The sequence below is a fragment of the Melozone crissalis genome, unplaced genomic scaffold (assembly GCF_028551555.1).
Source record: "Melozone crissalis strain CALT ecotype California unplaced genomic scaffold, PUWL_Pcris_2 ptg000005l_1, whole genome shotgun sequence".
NCBI classification, from domain to species: domain Eukaryota; kingdom Metazoa; phylum Chordata; class Aves; order Passeriformes; family Passerellidae; genus Melozone; species Melozone crissalis.
Window position 1 is genome coordinate 59191002 of NW_026535783.1, and position 20248 is coordinate 59211249.

General features: G+C 39.3%; 2 protein-coding genes across 3 annotated transcripts in view; one reads left to right on the top strand and one right to left on the bottom strand.

Annotated features, from left to right (window-relative positions):
• The window catches only part of MOCS2 (molybdenum cofactor synthesis 2), a 119845-nt gene that overhangs the window by 23652 nt on the left and 75945 nt on the right, over positions 1-20248 (top strand). Inside the window, exons 4-5 of one of the 2 annotated variants that reach the window (XR_008483439.1) lie at positions 3297-3666; positions 7065-8404. The exons of the other annotated variant lie outside the window; for it this stretch is intronic. The gene's annotated coding sequence lies outside the window, so the exon portion shown is untranslated. Of the gene's footprint in view, positions 1-3296; positions 3667-7064; positions 8405-20248 lie in introns of those variants that run through there. 2 annotated transcript variants of the gene reach the window in all.
• The window catches only part of ITGA2 (integrin subunit alpha 2), a 68429-nt gene that overhangs the window by 10210 nt on the left and 37971 nt on the right, over positions 1-20248 (bottom strand). The window contains exons 12-27 of the mRNA XM_054283128.1: positions 17764-17909; positions 16919-17062; positions 14855-15058; positions 13941-14077; positions 12333-12472; positions 11226-11377; positions 10061-10171; positions 9390-9472; positions 8448-8589; positions 6755-6847; positions 5660-5736; positions 5478-5561; positions 2298-2400; positions 1396-1506; positions 848-952; positions 425-538 (exon numbers count right to left, since the gene is read on the bottom strand). Coding sequence (XP_054139103.1) covers positions 425-538; positions 848-952; positions 1396-1506; positions 2298-2400; positions 5478-5561; positions 5660-5736; positions 6755-6847; positions 8448-8589; positions 9390-9472; positions 10061-10171; positions 11226-11377; positions 12333-12472; positions 13941-14077; positions 14855-15058; positions 16919-17062; positions 17764-17909 — 1946 coding nt within the window. The remainder of the gene's footprint in view (positions 1-424; positions 539-847; positions 953-1395; positions 1507-2297; positions 2401-5477; positions 5562-5659; positions 5737-6754; positions 6848-8447; positions 8590-9389; positions 9473-10060; positions 10172-11225; positions 11378-12332; positions 12473-13940; positions 14078-14854; positions 15059-16918; positions 17063-17763; positions 17910-20248) is intronic.

The following is a 20248-nucleotide window of genomic DNA, read 5'->3' on the forward strand; positions in this document are numbered from 1 at the left end:
TGTTCAAAAGCTAAAAAGCATGATTATTTTACAGACTATGATGGTACTGTGCTCTGCTGTCCTATGATGAGTTTTGTGGAAACTGTAGTTCCCCAAGAATGATTCTAACAGATGTAGGAAACTCTTTTTTCAGCAGTGAAGGTTGCACTATCATAGCATTTTCTTAGATTCTGTGCTGGACTGAAGTTTTATCACCTCCGTTATGCAGCCTCACTACTTTCACGTTCAAGTTTTCAATCGGGAAAAATAACACCAATACAAAGTAAAGGAAGGTCTTTCTAGACTGAGGTCTCAGTACTCCATAAGTACTCTGAGAGTACTCTATACTCTCTTAGTGAGGTCTCTGTACTGGACTTTGAAAAATATCAGGAGTTTGAAAATACTTGAATATTGTATTCTCTATAAAGATGCAGCTGATACTCACGGCAGCAAAGGTTCCATTCCAGATTTGGGTGGACACGTTCACAAAGTACTCTCCCTTCAGTGCAATGTGTTCCAGTTTGCATGTGATGGTACTGCACTTCACGTTCTTACAGTTCTTCCAGGGGAAACAGCAAGAAGAAGCAACAGCATGCATTAAAAATACACTTTAAAAAATATTCTTGCAACATCTAGAATTTTTGCCCTTGCCCTTGCTGTTCTGTGGATACAAATTAAGTGCTTACAGGATGTGCTAAAGCAGATGCAGTATCTGAAAGAATATCCATAGGCTGAGCTCCTGCTCTGTAAATGAGGAATGCCACCCCATCACAGCTTTCCTCACAAGCACAGCAGTGGGCTCAGAAGGTCAGCTCTGCTTCCCTCAGCTCAGAAGGTCCTGCTTACTGCAGCCCTGGGTTTTACTCACCAGTTCTTTGGAAGCTCTGAAGTTCTCTTTCATGAAGGATGGAGAATAAGGTCTTTTCCCTATTTGCAGTGGATTTATCTGAGCATCACATGTAACACCTCTGACCTAGGAAAGATGGCAGGAATGAGAGTGGATGACATGCTACTTGGGAGTTTATACTCATTGTAGTAATATATATTTCCAGGCTTAGATGGTGGCTGAATTCTTTAGAGAACTAAAAGTATGTGGGTTTGGTCAGGAGTAAGTAATTCTTATGACACTTTTTTTTTTTTTGTCCCTAGATTGACCTGAAGGGCTTTTCCTCATCTAATAATTTCATTTTTACAATAAATTTCTCAGGAACTTGGAGAAGGACCTAATTGAAGAGATCCAGATACTCCACATCTGCAAAATAATAACCTAATGTACTGCTGGCATTGTGGTTCCCTCTTTATGAGGAAGGGACAAGGAGAAAGAGTATGGATTCCCTTAAATTAAGCCATAATATTGGGGAGATAATTAATGTTTGTAGTACTGATAAACTCCCAAAACAGAATTCAGTTCTATACCTCATCTGTGGTGACTGCAGTTAGGTACATCAGTGGGTTGCCTTTGCTGGTCATTTCGGGAAGATTGATTGTTACAGATGCCATCTTTACTGGAATACTTCCTGTTGTTACCTGCAAAGCAAGAAACACAAGAGTTAATTCAGGTAGCTACACAAAAATTATTTGATACACCAAGAAAATTAGAAATAATGGATGAGTATGGAAGAACTGGACTCCTTTTATATCAATTTTTTTTTACTAAGACACTGGAGTAGTAATTTTGTGAATAGTAAAGCAGAAAGTATATTGTATAGCTCCAGTTTCCTGTCTGTTTTCTTAGCAGAGTTCATATTAACTGCATGAAATATGTTTTGAAAAGCAAATGTTCTGCCACGGCCAATGGGCCTGTTTAGTCCTTTGGAGTAGCAGTTACAGGAATGGAAATGGAACATAATTTAACTTTCTTCCACGTTGCATATTTGGATCTACGTTTTTTTTCTGTGTTATGTAATAAGCACTGTGATTTGGCTAGTTCTTGCATCAGGTTTGAGCCCTTAACCCTCGCCAAACTTCAAGTTTCAAAGTCCAAGCCTGCAAACACTTGTTTTTCTTTATCAAGTTGTCAGGAGACTCTGAAAAAACAGTCGAAGCTGGCCTAAAGTTAAGCATTAACCATCTTCTAAATATGTACACAGTGCAGGACCAATACCTCCCCCATTCTACTGGTGCAAATGTCATCCTTAACCTTATGAAGACTCCAAGAACTAATCCTATTTGCAATTTTTTTTTTCTTATTTGACTTATTCAAAAGCTTCAAAATCAGACAATGAAAGCAGGAGTGTTTTTTTAAACAAGGTTTTGGGAGCAGGCTACAGAGGGAGCTAAGGCAACTTCTTGAACCAGAACAAAACAGACTTACTAACCTTAACTGAGAAGTTGAACGTGGGGCCAATATCTTCAAAATTATTCACAGTGGAAGGAATGTTATGACCAGAGTATACTTCATAAAAGTTGATATTGGCAAGCCTGGTTAACAACCATAAAACAATACATTTCAATTTGGCAGCTACTTTGAAAACATATGTTACTGGATATGCCTTTGTGAAACAGGTCAGAAGTACAGAGAGAGAAGTCAGTCACTTAGATTGTTGTTTGAATTTTACAAAGTTGGTTAAGAAAATGGTGTGCTGAAGCCCAGAGCTGGAACAAACATGTGAAATTAAGACAAGAGAATTGTACGGGATACAGGCTCTCTCAGGCTTCTAGACCCTGCATTGTTTCAGGGCCATAGTGCAAACTTCTCTGCGCACAAACTGCAACATTCACCCTTGCAGTCACCTTTTTACTCAGGAAGGGCCCTCCTGTCTGTATCCCTTGGTACATCTGTAACTGGCTGGGGGTGGAAACACAGGCATCACCCTGCTTATGTAGATGGCACATATCACATAGCCCTCATAGTCCTCTTTGGGTCACATTGTTCAGTAATTATGAGGTTTAAAATCCAGAATTTCCAAAGTAACACAAGGGTGGTTTCAGCTCACTGCAGCATGGAATAGCAGGTGTGTGATGGAAGGGAATGGTGCAAGGAACTGTGGGTGCTTGAGGAGCTCAGTTAGTCGGAACCATGCTCAAAGGCAAGGAAAACACCCCTGTGCAGTGCATCACACCCACTGCTTGCTACCTGTGAGCAGCTCCTCTGCTAAATCATGCCAGAACTGTATCTGCTCTTCATCATTACCTTTCATTAGAAGGCTAATTTGAGCAGTCAAAAAGCAAACTGGTGACTTAACAATAAATAGAGGCTATTACAACTCCTACATCAGCTCTTCCTGTTCCACAAGGAATCTATCATCTTTATTGTTCTCTCCCTGTTTAATCTGGGTAACATCCGTGAGTACCATCCTAATTTAATGTGTGTACAGTCTCACAGATGTGCTTCCTGATCAATGGTGGTCCTCCATACTGCACTGTGGATCCTTTCTGAACCTCCTCTTTCTCCCATGGGCCCTTTCCTTGAAGGACTTGCTTACAAGGACTCCAATGAAAACACACATGACATATTTTCTTCTTTCTCACTGCTGAAGACTCCAGTCCTTTCAAGATGTGGAGTATCAGCTTCCTAGTCCTTTCAGAAGTCTCTGGAAAGACATTGCTACATCTTCTCCTAGAAACTCAGGAAATTATCCCTAGAAAGACTTAACTTCAGCAAAACAATACTTTTTTTCTCAACTCTTGTATTTCAAGGGATTACTTCTTGGCTGCATCACCTGCCTCAGAAAGAACTAATTCCAGGTAAATACTTTCTAAGCCAAGTTATGCCATGGCTTAATATGCATTTTATTTAATTCTTTAAAATTTATTATCTGCAAAAATAACTAACTATTTTCTGGCAGTAGGTATTCCTTCATTCTTTGATGTGCATATGAAATTGAATTTTTTCATATTCAGGAGATGTAGCTGAATTCAAACTCTTGTTTTCCCTTGAATAACTTTTATAGATTCCATTCCTCACTTCTTCTGAAGCATTTCATTTCAATCCATATTTCTCAGCTAATTAAACCCACTGATTCAAGTTTGCACCATCTGAATTTCCTAAGAAGCTAGCCCTCTGCACAGATGCTCCTGCAGTCTCTGCTGCTGCTGGTGAGGTCTCATGCAGCTTTCTCAAGAACCTGAAAGAACTTGAACCACTGACATAAATGCTTTTCTGCATTTAAAAATAATCTCAAAAATTCTGCATGACTCCTAGACTGGTGCACCTATTCATGATGCATGTCTCAAATATTTTGAAACTGCTTCTGCAAAGAAGGTTGTAACATTAATCTTCTGTACTGTGGTCCCTCTTCCAGCTCATCCTACACAGCAGCCAACAGTACTTGTAGCTATGGTAATCTCTGAATATTAATTTCCTGGATCCATAGTTGCTGTGCATTTTGAAGCAGCTTCCTCTTTTAAAAATTTATGTTATTCTCTAAATAAAAGAGAATATCTACTGGGATTTTTAGATTTATATTTACTAATTTTTTAACATTTTGGGATGAAAAAGCATTTTTTCATCAAGAATTGGTGACCAAGTGCATTAAGTGTAATTACATGTTGATCCTAGAAATTCAGTATTTGGGAGAGATAAATAAATCTATTCTTTGATGAAAATTCAAACATCCTACCTTGATCCAAGAGTGATACCCATGTATTTTTGTTTCAGTTACAATCTATGTTAAACTGTAACTGAAATAATTCTTGTTTGGAACAGCAACAGACTAATTACTGTTTGAGTGCATCCCAAATCACCAAGTGTTTTCAGGGCTCAAGATAAGGACTTTCAAGAGCACTGCATGAAGATAAAAGGTCTCAAAAGGCTTCTTGTTGGTCTCGCTCCCCCTGCCTGCTCAGCTGCCTCTCCTCTTACCTTTCCAGGGTAAAGGATCTCTCTTGCAACAGCCCTGGCTTGCCTTCTACATGGGCTGGCACCAGACAGGGGGGGTAGGTTTGAGCCAGAATCTGGATAGGTGCATGGGAAAGTAGGATGTCTGCTTCCAGTGCAAGTGCAGCTGCAGCAAGGGAGAATCTGCCAGGTGTACCTCAGGTTTTAGTTCAAACCATTATCTCAAACTGCTAAAAAATTTATATTCTTGCTCTAGGTTCAGCAGATACGTCCATAATTTTTTTTGTTTTTTTCTTTCCCTCCTTTACTGAGGGGAGCATATTTTTCCTTTTGATATTCCTTTGTTTAGTTTTGATCACTGTAACTCCAGTTTTGATCCAATGTCATTCCATTTGAGCCAAGAAGCCCAGTGTTATTATACAGTATATACTATTTATGTTATCAAAACCACATGCACCGTTCGATCTTTTTATCAATTCTGCTCACAGGAGCATCTGTAACAAGTGTTTGGAGGTAAACACGGGTCCACAGCTTTCCTAATTTTTCACATATAAGTTTGGTTGGAAGGATGGACAAATCTGCAACTACTGGTGAAGAGGGAATTTCTTATGACTTCCAAAACAAAAGCAAAGCTTCATTATATTTTAGTGGCCTTTCAAGACTGTTACTTCAAGTAGCTTGTCAAAATGCTCTTGTCTGTTTACATACATCAGCATACCTTGTGAAGTGAATTTCTGCATCATATCGCAAAGGAATTGATAAGGCGACCTGGTTGTCCGAGTCTTGCTGTTCCTTACTTTCACTGTTCATCAAAACACATTTGAGTCAAGTGTAAAAATATTGCTTTATACAATTAAACTTTTAATACCTAACTTGCTTTCAGATCATTATGTACTTTACCTCCATGCACGAAAACTTAGAACTGCCACATTCTGAAGATTTTTAAGGTTGAAATCAAAGCTAATATCAAATGATACCTACAGAAGAGACAAGTGACACATAGTAAACAAGTTGGTACAACATCCCAAAAGACATTATTCATGTGTGTAACAATCTAGAACTGCCCTCTATATGTGAATTCTCTACAGATTTCCATGTAATATTTCAGTAATGTCTTAATAGTCAGAATTCATTTGTTCTTACATTCCCCTACAAGTTGGCATTTTTACATAAACATGAGTCATTTGCATTTTAAAATTGTGTACAACTAGCTGTAAGGTGCAACAAAAGGTGTTCGCAATTCCTTCATTTTAAACTCTAGCATTGACACAAGCTTTGTATTCACTCTTTTCTTCCATTTGTTTCAGCAGGTCCACTTTGAGCAATTCCATTAACATTCAGAACAGGCTGAACTTTCTATATATGATTTTTTTTTCATTATTCCACATGTCCCACCACAGGACATCATGCTTCTGTTCTTTCAAGCAAGTTTCCTATTGCTCTAGCTGATTATGTTAGAGGCTAGAACCCAGTTTCTGCTCTGCCCTTGAGGAATAAGAGATTTCATGAAACTGTGGATATCCTGAGGTTTATGGTGTATATGAAAAAAAAGATAGGCACTTCATCTTAGGGCTGTGTGGGCCTCTCATCTCCTCCCAAAACAATACTGCTTTCTTGAAGAGATGAGTTTCACTGAGCAGGAGAGGGAGTTACCCCAGGTTCACACTGCAGGAGGGTATTGATGGGAATTGTGCTCAGTTCTCAGGAGCCTGCACATGATGCTCTATGCTTCTCTGTCCCCAGCTTTCACTCTCCAAAAGTTACATAACTGCAGCAGCATTTGGAAGCTGTGGGTTTTGACAAATGAGTTTTGAGAATCCTTTGTCCTTTAATCTGACAGGGAGTCACATATTTTAAGCCCTAGTTTGCTTATTATAATACCTCTGTTGTAAAATCTAAGAAACATTTATCAGCAATAAATGCAGACTTAGGAAAAAACAACAGCAGAGAAGGTTTTGGGTATCATTCAAGGTTATTTAAACATGCTAGCTGTACCTGTTGTCCTGTTCTGAAAACAGGATAGCTTATTTGGCAAATGACTGTACTTTGTGCTGTTCCTGTTTGACACGAGACTTCAGTCCCATCACTCTGCAGAGAAAACAGACAGAAACACCATCTTATGTCAGGTTTTGATAAGGCAGAGAGGTGTGTAGCTTCAACAGCATATGTATTATGGTACGGAGGAGTGAAAATAGGTGTTATGGCAGTAAATCCTAGAGATGCAGTAGATAGGTGGGGCATAGGCAGGGCCAGGAGGAAGTCACAAGGAAAGTGACAAGGACCATTCCCACTCAATTTCTTGTAGGTTGCAATCATCTTACTAGAACTTTGTGCTGAGCTTGGAAGGAGGAATACAGGCCAGAGAGTACAGGTCACCTCTACCACTAACTTCTCTAAGTCTTTTTTTTACAGAATTTTTACAGAACTTTTGCAGATATATCAACACAGTCTTAGAGCTGGAAGAAATGAAACTTTCTGTAAGAAAATCTGCCATACATAATAGTTTGTTTACTACTTTCCAGAATATTGGCTTGTCATCATCCTTGATTCAAAGGCAAATTCACAGACCAGAGCCAATTATCAATCCTTAGAGAAGAATTTATTAAAAAGTACTGTCTTTTGTAAAAAACATTCCTACTAGACATTTACCATTCATGAATTGTGCTACCAAAAAAAAACCCACAACAAACCCTCAAAACAAGACCTCCAAAAAGACCCATATATACTCAGTTTATTTTTTTCTTCCTGCCTTGAAGCAGGCACATTTTTGGTCCAAACCTCACTTGCAGGCTGAAGTGCTTCTAAGCAAAAGAGCTTCTAAAGCAAAAGAAAATTCTAGCTCCAGTGTGGTCTTTTGGCAGGACTGAAATTAACAATCTTGCTGCACAACAGGATGGGGAGGTAGAGGGGCACCCCCAGTGCTGTGTGCAGTACTTTTGCCAATTCATTGTTCAGAATAATGCTGTTGTTGGGCAGGAATGAATGCTATCCCTCCTCTCCCTTCAGTACAGGGATTGCTCTGGATTTCACCCCCAGGATTATCACGCACCTCTCCAGTAGGAGCCTGACCATATAAGTCAAGCACTGAAATCTGCATTTCATCCTTTGTGAATTGGGAGCAACAATTTGAATTATAGGTATACTGCATTCCCCAAAATAGTATGCATATTTCCTCTCTTTTGCTTTCTCTAAGATAAAATTTGTTGGAAGAAGAGCTTTTGGTATAGCCATCATGTCAATCTGATTAACTGTGTAGCTGGAACACATGGCCTTGGCAGTAACACTATTTCTAGATCCAAAGTCTGTGTTTTAAGGACTCATCATCAATACTGCACATCTGATTTATCAAATACAAATTCCCTATGGCATAGCAACTGCTTCAGGCATTCTGCTGGGAGTTAAGCAGATGCAGGTGCCAAGGCCTAAAGTGAGGAAAAGATGTCTGAGGTGAGGTCAAACTCGAAAAGTTGCCAGCTTTTATGCTGAGTTGGAAATATCTCTCCTTGACCTAAATAAACTGATCTGCTGGGGGAATAATTCTGGTATCCAAGAAAACAAATTGTGAGAGAGTTTTGCATGCACATTCTTTTCTGGAATAGGCACTGCTAGAAAGGAAAAAAGAAAATTCCTCTGAGAAGTTCAAAAATCAGGGGCAATTACAGAAACAGTGAAGCTGGGTATCACGCACCGGTAAAGAAGATGAAGCAAAAAACAAGTTGTCTGAAAATGTAGCCTGGATTCTGGTGTTATATGCATTTTCCTTTTTATTTCTCAATTTCACATTGAATGTTAGTCTTCTGTTTTTGCTGCTGACAATAAACTGTTGTTTGCTGTTGGAAAATAAAGTCCATTGTTGTAAATAGAGGTACTAGAACAGCTGTGGATCAGGAAAATGTGTTGCCTGAAGCCAACAACAAATAACAAGCACAGCAAGACATTTCCTACATTGTACACACTTAAACACTGCTTTCTAAACCCTGTGGCATAAGAAATTCTGTGATGGTGCTTCCTGAAACCAGATAGATTTACTGTATTCTGTGCAGGACTTTGATTATGTGTTGTCAAAGTGACTGCTGAATTTTCAAGGGGTCTTTCCTGGTGGGAAGGTGGACAGAGTGGGCAGCCCACATGGGCAGCCTTATCTCTGATGCATATATATGCATATACATCTGACATGGACTTAGAATATGTGCTGCCCAGATAGCTGATCACAACTCCCCACTGGCACAGCTACTGCAGGATCCTCACTGCTCCCTGCAGGAGGGATGAAAGCAGCTGCTGCAGCTGCTGCTGCTCTCCCATTGTGCTCCCTTTCCCAACAGCGGCCAGTCACATACAATTTGTCCAAATACTCACTATGTCCTCATCTCTAAGGTACCAAAACTTGGATTGGTCTAAGCTGACAAGAGTCCTAGAGTTCTACTTCTGTGTTTGTATCCCTATCCTACCTCTTTTTCCTTGATTAAATTTAGATTAAAATGCCATTGCTTTTTTTATCCGTGCTGTTTCTAACTAGATGTTGAACTGGAAAGGCATTCCCCTCTAGAAATGAATCTAAAGCCTACAGACAAACCAACTGTTGAAAACACTGGACACTGGACCTTAACAGTTCCACTGATTCAGCTCTTACCCATCATCTGCCTTCTGCTGAACATTCAGAACAAGATCACAGACACAAAGTTCATCTTCACCACAGTCTTTAATAAAAGGAATCTAGGAAAAACAAAAACATTTCCTGAATGACAGGGCTCAACTTTTAACACGATCTGAAGACACTAGAGTGCAAACACCTTCAAGTTGAAGCACGTTCTTGGTTTGCAGATAAGAAAATCCCTCTGAAGGACATTAAAAATCTTGACAAGTGAACGAGTGAACTGAATAATGTGTTGCAACATGTCAACTGATCCAAGAATGGTACAGACAGGTTACTCTTCAATGACAACAAAGGTGATGTAGTCAAATTAGTTCCATCTCTCTTCTCTCTACCCCTTTACTGAAGAATAAACTGAAAGAATTAATCTTTGTCATCAACTAGAAGTTCACATCAACGGTGACATGGCTGAACTGACACGCTTGTTATGTGCTTCAGTGGCTGGTGTGGGTGTGTGTGTGTGTGTGTGCATGTGAGCAAGCTCACGTAACACAGGCAAAGGTATGAAAGGAACCAGGGGACACCCCTCCATGTGACTTACACAGAGCACCAGTTTTCACTTGCATGTGTTTCACTTCGGTGTTTGTGGGGGCCACACATTATGGATGTGTATGGCCATGCAATTCTGAACAGTAAATCTGCATACTTACACTATAGGCCACAGATGCTGGAGAAGATATGTCCAGGACAGGGCTGGAGCCAGGATTTGCAAGGCCAATGTCAATGCGCAAACTAAGTGAATTCACAGCATCTGAAGGCTCCTGTAAAACACAAAAGGTTCAGATGATGGCTGCCAGCACAGAAAACTGCATAAAATTGGTAATTTCTGTTGTGAATTGAGAGCGCGCAGTAAAATAATACTTGCTCTAAACAAGGAGAAGCAACAGTTCAAAGCTTCATTTCTTAAAGAAAATAATTTTGTGCGATTGACCAGTGTGGGCTCCTCTAGATTGACAGTTTTCAGTGCGATTGCAATGATAAAACTGATTTTTCCAGGATTCCTGGAGACTGTGCCCATCACAGTAACTACTAGAGCTAAGGAACGTGCAGATTGTCTGCAGCTGTAGGAGCTGGTCGTCAAAGCCTCACCAGATAGCTTTCATTCTCGTCTAACTGCAGAAGTCAAATTCCTATTCCACTCTGTCTTACCATCACAAAGAGCATCTGGGCCTGAGTGACACTAAAACACAGTAAATGCCATGTTTCCTCTTTTTTTCAGTCCTGGATGAATCACCATCTAGCCCTGTGGCTCACTGCTCCACATGGCACTAAATGTGATCAATAGGTCACTGCAAACCACAGCAGGGACAGAAGTCCTCTACCTGACCTAGCATCATGCAACAGAGCTTAAGGCAAGCCTCAGAGCTCTGTTCAGTCTTTGGTTCTGGAGAAAAATGGAGACCTGCTTATTTCTATTTAATTCCTTGTTGTGTACCATGGGTTAGGATGCATGCAACTTCTGCCTAAATATTAGTCTGAAGAAAACATCTGCATGTATGTTTTAGCAGTTCTTACAAAACAGTCTACTCAGAGGGAAATTAAAATCTATTGAAACTGTAGACCATGGGCTCTGTTTTACACCAAAGCTGAATAACACAATTAAGAACCCTCTTTCCTATCCTAAAAATCTGTACTGAATGTGACAGTTAATAGTTTCTATGAAATCATAATCTTATTAAGTATTTTTCAGCTCAGGGGATTTGGGAAACATAAATAATTCAGTATACCACCCATGAAATTCACATTACAGACAAAAATTCATCCACGCCTTCCTCTGATCTTTTGCTATTCAAGAGTACTTGCAATTGAACTTACTTGTACACTGAAGACATCATGAACACAATTCTCTTCATTATGCACCACAAGATCCCTCTGCATGTACCTTTCATTATTTTCTTTGAAAAATCCTCTAGAAGTCACTCTGGAGGACTGAAGATCTGCATCCAATGTTGCATTGTACTTTATAGCTACAAGAAGAATAACAGTACATTTTTGACTGAGCATGGTTGCCTGTGATCTCGTTACTATGCTCAGTATTACAGGGACCAGGCTTTCCTGACCACACTAAGTATTTCATGTTTTTCATAGCTAAACACAGAACAGTTTCAAAATGAAAATACTTTCTCTGGTGTTTTCCAAGGGAGTCAAACAGGTTTAGGTCCTGATTTGCAAGGGACACATCAAATGGAAATCAATCCAGCCTCCACTGCAGATGTCTGAGCCTGCAGGTCAGGCCGGAAGCCAGTCAGCAGGGCCAGGGTTACCCTAGGTAAAGGGGCTTTGCAACAATGTCACTGAACTCAGAGGTGACTTTAAACAATCTGCATCTTCTCTTCAATCACATAATAATTTCTGCCACCTCCTCTTTGTTTTATGACTATTCTATTGTGAAAGTTCATTGTTATTTTATAGCTTAAAATCATGAGCTCCTAAAGGCACTTTATGTAGCACTGAAGCAGTCCAACTGGTGTTGTCTGTGAGACTGAACTAAAAAACTTCATGGGAGCCCACTGCTGGTCACAGAAATATTCACTGTGCTCTGAAAAGAAGAGCTTCCTCCCACTGAAAACTGCTGTGACCCTCGGAAAAATATTTCATTTTCTTTTTATGAAGAGGAGAAGTATGCAGTCTTGTTGAAAAAGGGAAGGTTGGATGAACCTATCGCCTCATTAATTACATTTTTGGGGATTACTGAACAACAAGGACACAGCTGTCCTCTATACTGTTAATTCCCCACTTTTCAAAGAGTATGGAGCCAGTGATGAACTAGGTCTTAAAAACACTTTCTCAAGCACTTAAGTTTTACATTGATTTTGTGATTCTTGATATTCAATCTAATACATACTTAGACTTTCCCTTACTCATTTAAAAAATTGACTTTTGCAGAAATTAATATAAAACAAATCATTGAAATACTCTTACCCACTTGATTATTTTTCTTAGCAGGTCTAAATGAAGCCTGAAAGCATATTTTGACAGTTATATCTGTATTCTTGTTCAGCAGACTGATTTTTTCAGGCTTAAATGAAGCAGTTATGGACACATTTGCAATGCCTCTTGACCTGAAAAATATATTTCAAAAGTTACATGGTGTTTTGAAGAACACTAGGTAATACAGAGGCTGTTATCCAATACTATCTGTAAATGTTAGTATTGATTTTTTTAGGTTCCCAATGTAAACTTCCTTTAATGGCACTGGTAAAATGATTTTTCCTTAGGTATACATGAATTTGTTGATATCATTGCTTACAGCAATAACAATACATATTTTCATGTCAAATTAATGGCTGCTTGATGGCTTGAGCCTGTGCCCTGATCAATCCCTCAAGGTATCAGAGAATAAAGCTCTTGGCCTATTTTCCAAATAAGTAACCTTCTGCTCTTTTAGAGCTCTTCTGGGAAGGTGAGGATGGTAAATTCTTCATTTTATTTAATAATTTAACTTTTCTGAAAAACAACTTTAATGTAACTGAACAAGATTTTGAAGAAGAGTTTCAAAGGAACCCTGCATGTAAAAACAAACACTTTAATCAAAATGAAAAGCGATAATCAGCCCAAATGTCAGAGTGAAAGAAGAACAAGCATCTTCATTAATCAAATCTACATAAAGGCTGGTACTTCAAGGAGCATAATTTTCTTTAATGAAATTCCCAGCAGCAGCAGCAGTCAAAGGTCCAAACTGACCATTCATTTTTAATTATCTTGCTTCATTATGAAAGAAGTAGCAATTCACTGATATTTTTCTTACAATGGGGAGCCTCAGGCATGAAGACAGGCAAAGGGAAGGAAAGAGCATTTGAATTTAGCTCCTCAAGCAAGGAGTGGAAATCACAGCCTACTTAGGCAGGCAGATGATTTGGGTTCTGTGAAACCTTTTTATATATTGTGAAAGTACTCTGACTTCTGTGGCAAAGGCAATTTGCCATTACAAATGTGTTTCTTGCCAGAACTAGTTGTCAGCTCTCTATTACTGCTCTCTGTCCTTACCCTGCAGGACAAGGCTGCCCCCATACCAGCCTATCAGCCAGTAAAGGTCACACAGCTTGTGTGAGATGTGGTTTCACCTGTCTCAGGCTCAGCTATCAAAATTATACTCTGGCTACTGAGGTACACAGCCTGCTGTTACAGACACCCTCCATCAAGCCCCATTCCCTGCTGCTGCCCCTTCCCTCTGGACCATGTGACTGCACAGCAGGAGCAGGAAGATGTCTCCCGGCCGGCCCTCTTATTCCTGGTCAGGTCCTGCCCAGCAGGTTCTGCCACCTGGCTTCCTCCCACATACCCTGGCTCTGCCCTGTGTACTGCCTTGGCTTTCAGTGGTTTAATGATAAATGCCTGAAAGAGAGTCAGTCTAATGCTCTTTTTTTAGCTAGTTTTGATAGCAGTGATGAGGCAGTAAGTGTGCTAGCACTGAACACGTGGAACAAAAGAGCTTTTAAATTTGCTTATTTTTCCTGTTTAATTAACTTCATGTTCAACTGCTGCATCTGAAGCACTAACTGCTTCCTTTCTAAGAAAGAGTACACTAACCATAGCACGACCACATTTCCATCAGCACCAACTGATATGTCAGTAATGCCATCGTCATCTAAGTCTCTATGGCCATCTACTGATCTTCCAAAGAACTGGAGCTTTTGTCCAAAAGCAGGATCCGATCCTAAAATTTTCTGGGAAAGAGAGTTTGGTTACTGAGTTTGCCAAAGCATGCTTAAGTCTGTAGATAGTAGCCTGGTTAATAGATTTTCACTGATACTCCCTGTACATGCAATGTACAGTTTAAACAAAATGCATTTGTGGGTGTTTTCTCAGATGCTTTTGTAGCACTTCTTTCTCCTCTACTGGAGTGGACAAAAGACTAGATTTTTCTGTCTTGGGAGCAGATCAACTAACTGACTGCTGTATGCCAGATACAGCTGGAAACTTTTTCCATCTCACATTGAGCAACCCAAAGAATACGAAGCTTAATAGGAGTTCTAACAAATACTTGCTGCAACCAGAAAATCTGCATAGAAAATGACAATAAGATTACCACTATGGCATATATGAAGACCAGAGAAAGACCTTTAATATTAGTGTATTTTTAATTTGCTGAGCTGGGATTTATCTAATCTTCATTGCTGTACATAAACACTAAAAACCTGAAAATAATAGGTGTCAGTTTTAGGATAGTAGTTGACTTCACACTCAGGCATCAAAAATGGCTCACAATGAGCATCTTGCACATGCTTTTCCTCTATATGGTTCATTTATAAACACCACAACATCAGTCTGGATATACTGACAGCTGAAAGGAGGAGAGGCACAAAATGTGAAATAAACCACGAGAATAACAGCATTCCTTTAAGAGGTTGAAACAGTAGCCAATTAAAGCACAGAAAGCTTTCTGTTTTCCTCTAGCAGATTTAAAGGCACCGAGTACAGCATTACACAACACAGTTATTTACCTGAGAATATTTGGTACGAATAGTCTTTTGAAATCCATTATAAATGTAAATTGCTCCCGAGTTTTGGTTTTCCAGTGGTGCACCTATTACAACATCATTAGAACCATCCAAATCAATGTCTGCAAGTGCTGCAATTGCTGATCCAAAGCGTGCATTTTCTGACCCCTGTGGACCTTCCAAGAGTTCTTGTTGATCCAAGATTCTCTTAAAAAAATGACAAATAAGAAAAAGCAGAAATTCAGCTATCATTGCACCAGATTAGACCTAGGAGCAAGTATCTATGTGCATTGTTTTTTGTTTCTGTTTTCTAGTACATTCCCCTCAGATAGCTCAACATTGAATTCCTTCCCCATTGTATTGCCCATTCAGTTTGCATTATGTCTCAAAGTCTTGGCAAGAATTACACAGCAAAATCAAAGCATGCTACTCAAAGTACTAACAGCAAATATAACCATATGTATGAAGCTTAAATGCCCCCTCTGTCCTCATCTGACTGTTCTGAAGTTTCACAATACATTGAAAAATACAGTTTCCAGTTTTGGATTACTGGTTTTTATGCAGAGGGAATGGAAATTATGTAACTGGACATAATTCTTTGAAACAGAAATGGAATTTCCTTACTAAACTAATGCAAAAAACATGTGTCCAAATGGTAAACTCCTGACCTCTCCAATGCCAATGAAGAAAGAAAGATTGGAGATCTTCATAGTTAAATAATCCCATTTACACTAGATAAAATGCAACTCTGGCAAATAGCATTCTCACCTTTAACTTCAGTTACCATACTGTGCTTAAAATTTTAGAAATAACAGCCAAGTTATTTATTAAAAATGACTAGAAAAGTATTACTTGCGCAACAGGACAACTTGCACAAATCCAGATTATTTTTAAAAAACACTAAAAGTACCTTTTGTTATTCTTTCTTATTTAAAATTTAAACCCAACATTTGACAACTAAAAATTGTAAGATAGTCTTCCAATTTATTTGGTCTCAAAAGCAAAGAAAAAAATTTTTTTCATTTTTTTTCTTTCATATCTTATGTCTGATAGCATAGGCAAAAAGACCAATGTCATCTGCCAACTTTCAGCTCCTCCATCTACGTTGAAATCATTTTAGGTTAGTTTCCTGTTGCATCAGGATACTCTGACTGAGGTCCTGCTGAAGAGGACCTCTCTATTTATTTGATTGCCAATTTACCTAGTAAAGAGACCATTTTCTGCTTTCTCTGATGGATGTCATAAATTAATTTGCTTTGCAGACATCCAGTGAATGAAACACTGTTCAAAAATGCCAGAGGGCTCAGTATGGTTAATATGTACATTCTGAAAACAACTACTATGGGTCTGAATAAAAAGCACTGTCAGTCAAGCATCAGACAAACGATACTAAGCTTTACTGAACAGAGGGGACAACAAGAGTTATGGTAACAATACAGTGTTAGAGTCTATGTAACAATGCAGACAGCTTGTAGAAGAGCATTTCTCAGAACTGCTTTGGGAATACTGTCAGGCATTGAATACATTCACCAAAAACAAATGGCAAATTACTTAGCAAAAGCCTTGAGCTAGGTTTTTCAGAGATACAGCCAACCCATGCTACATTAGCATGAATTACATTGCCTGACACCAGGACCAGGGAGACACAGAGAGCACCAGGCCCCTGACCACTAGCAGTGCTTATCTACTGCCTTGCTCATTGGCTCCATTTTGGTCTGTTCCAGCTGCCTAATTCCCAGATTACATGCATAAGCAGTTCTGGGGCAAGTTTGCAGCTGCTACTGAAAAGCAGAACATGTAAGGCAGCATTGGAAAGGCCTCCATAGGAAGGCCCTCTAACCAGGAAGGCTTGGCACCATTCATCCCTGCCCTTATGCCACATCCCAGGATAAGCACATGCTCTGTTTCTTGTTAAAAAGTCACTTTAAATATTACTAACACTTTGAAAAGATTCACTTAATAGTGACTTTGAGGATCTGGAGAAGCCAAAGGTCTTTCAGCATGCATGTGGCCAATCTGATTTGTAAGAAATTAGCCCTAAGCAGCACTGGCTTGAGCCATTTTTACCTTTGTGATGGAAAACATGTACACTCTCCCTTCTTCCTTCTTCAGGTCATTCATAAACATTGGTGCACCCACAAGCAGCACATCTGTCACAGAATCCCTGTCGACATCCACTGAACATACCACACTGCCGAAGTAGGAGCCAATCTGAAATCATAAGCAAATGGGTTGTTGCTGTATGTGGCTTTTGTAAATCATGTTTTAGCACCTGATTCAGAAAACTTATATCCACTAATACTCTAATGCTACTGAATGCTGATGAATTAAATTACTCTGTAGCATGCTCCATTGTTGGAAGAATCATATCCTTACACATATGTCACTATTTCTGTCCCGTAGTCACTGTTATGGCTTTACCATTCAGCAATACAAATGCCAACAGAAAGTAAGATATGGGAAGTATGTATTTTTTATAACTGCACAGGAAACTACCCAGCCTCTGATCTACTCTCAGATTTGTCTTACAGATGATACCAAAACCAGCTAAAACCATTCCTCTTTTCCAAAAGAGAAAATGAAATTGAGCTTCCATATCTGTCTTCTGATGTCATCTACTTCATAACTTCTCAGACAGAGCAGAATTTACTGAGTGTCTCCTGATTTGAATTGTTGACAGAAGGATACATTAGATTTGTATATTATCTTTTGCCACTAAGTGGATGACTTCCTAAAATACAGTTTAAGAGCAACAGCTAACCTCATTGAAATAGTATAGCGACAGAGAAAAGTTCAAGCGGATTCTAAATGCTTTGAGACAAAGAGGAATTTTCAAAACAAATTGCAATTTACTGCTGGGTCAATAAAAAAAGATTCCTGAAAGTCTGTATTCATGACCAAAATATACTTGCCTGCTCGCCTCTCCGTGACTGCACAATTGCAACATTACCATCACTGTCAACATTATAAACCACCACTCTGCCAGTGTAGTTGGATCTTGGTGCGCCAGCAACAAAATAGACAGAGCTCACAGTTGAGAGAACAGCAACAGAGTAACCTGGGTATAGAAGTCAACATTTAACATATGTGAGAGATCTTTAATTACAATTTATCAGTTCGTTATCCATAAAAGAACAGAGGATGAGTCAATCCAGTATGTTAATTGAACAGGGTGACGATTCCAGATGGGAAGTTATGCTGTCACATATGCATAAAATTTGCAATATTCTCCTGGAGAGAACAATGACACACAGATCAAGCTGAAGCAGGTTTACAGACTAACACAATAGCTTCGCCTATTCAGTAAAATGTAGACCACAAAAATGTGATGTTTGTGAAGGGGACGCTTGTGAAGGGAAAAAAACATGCAAAGAGTATCCTTGGAAAGAAAAATAAGGAGAAATATGAGAGGAGCGTTTAAACCAGTTTTCAAACTAGGGAGGAACACCTAGCTTCTGCAAAGTTTGCAGTGCATTTTCCCACAGCTCACTAAACAACAGACCAGTGGTTAGTCTGAATAAAAGAGGCTACATGAACAGCTTGTCAGATGGAAGGCTGATTGAACTTCTCTGAACATTTTAATCATCATTACCATTATTCTAGCATTTATTTGCTTTCAGGAAATGTCATTTAATACCTGTAAAAATGTAAACATGTATTAGCAGTATAAATCTAGCATTAGTACATACTTTAGATTTCTGTGGTTTAGTTCCAGCAAATTTATTTTAAGCAAAGAAAACAAAGTAATCCATTATAAAGTCTATAGTTAAACTCAATAACAAAATGCCAGTGATGGGACAGAATATGCAGACCTTTAGCAAGCTGCAGAACAATATGAGAAGCACAGTCTAAAAGGATTATGCTTTGATCTTTTCATCACACCAGCCTAATTTTTGTTCAGACACAGGGTGAGAACAACTTTTTTGACTGCAACTTCAGTGAGCAACAAGATTTTTTGTTCAGACACAGGGTGAGAACAACTTTTTTGACTGCAACTTCAATGAGCAACAAAACGAGATTTTATTCTACAAGTACACACCTTCCTAATCAATACAGAATACAATCACTTGAAGTGAGTGGGTGCCATGCAGAGCAGGGTTGCAGAGCAATTGAGCAGCCTGTGATGCTCTAGCAGCTCTTTAACTTATGCTCTCCCAAGCTGGTGAGAGAGAGCTGGTATGGAGAGCTCCTACTGGAGGACAGAAAGTGGAAGGGAAATAAAGGGACAGAAAAGGCAATATTGTTTGCTCCAGAAAGATAAAAGTATATACACTGAAACTGCCTTGTAGAGAAAGGAAACTATCTGAGCTTTTAAAAATTATTAAGAAAATTAAGTAAGAGAAAGTCTGAAGAGATCATACACGCAAGAGAGCTACTGCTCATTTGCTTGGGTTTAGATTTATTAATTTTGTTGGATGCAAGTACTGCTGAGCCATAAGGGAAAAAAGAGTATCTTAGTTGCAAAGAGAGCATATTGTTAAATACCTTTAAGAATGAGAAAGTCATAGATGCTTAATGTAGTAGCATTTTTCAAGGATGAAACAGCAGAGCAGCCATGTTGAAGGTTTACAGAAAGCAGTTCAATGAATGGAGAATACAGACTGGCTTTACTGGGTCACAAAAGCGTGTCAAAAATACATATGGAGATTATAAGTAGCATCTCTATTAAGTGGTAGTAATATTCAAAATCTATAAACTGAACTGAAAAAGGCTAAGAAACAGTGAGCACATATGAAACAACAGAAAGCCAATCAGCTTCTTATCCATATTGAAGTGGGGAAGGACACTCAAATGCTGTAACAGAAGCAACTCATAATGATCAGTATGATTCACTAAGCAGCCTTTTCAAATCACATGATTTATTATGTCTCTGTGACTGTGCTGGTTTTGGCTGGAATATAGTTAATTTTCTTCACAGCATGTGATTTGGATTTATGCTGGAAACAGGGCTGATAACACAGGGATGTTTTAGTTACTACTGAGCAGTGCTCACCCAGTGTCAAGGCCTTGTCTGCTCCTCAGCCTGGGAGGGGTCACAGCTGGCAGGGGCCACAGCCAGGGCAGCTGCCCACCAGTGACACAAATGACTATCCCATTCCATATGCTCAGTGTATAAAGGTGCAGGGGGAAGGAGGAAGGAGAAAGGAGGGGACATTAGGAATGATGGCATTTGTCTACCCATGTCACAGCTGTGTCTGTTAGAGCCCTGCTGTCCTGGGGATGGCTGAACACACCTGTTTGCCCATGGAAAGGGATGAATAAATCCCTTGATTTGCTTTGCTTCCATGCTTGACTTTCATTTTGTCTGTATCTCAGCCCAGGAGTTCACTCACTTGAACTCTCCTGCATTCTCACTCCCCTTCAGGGACTGACTGAGTGGCTGCTTAGCTGCTAGCT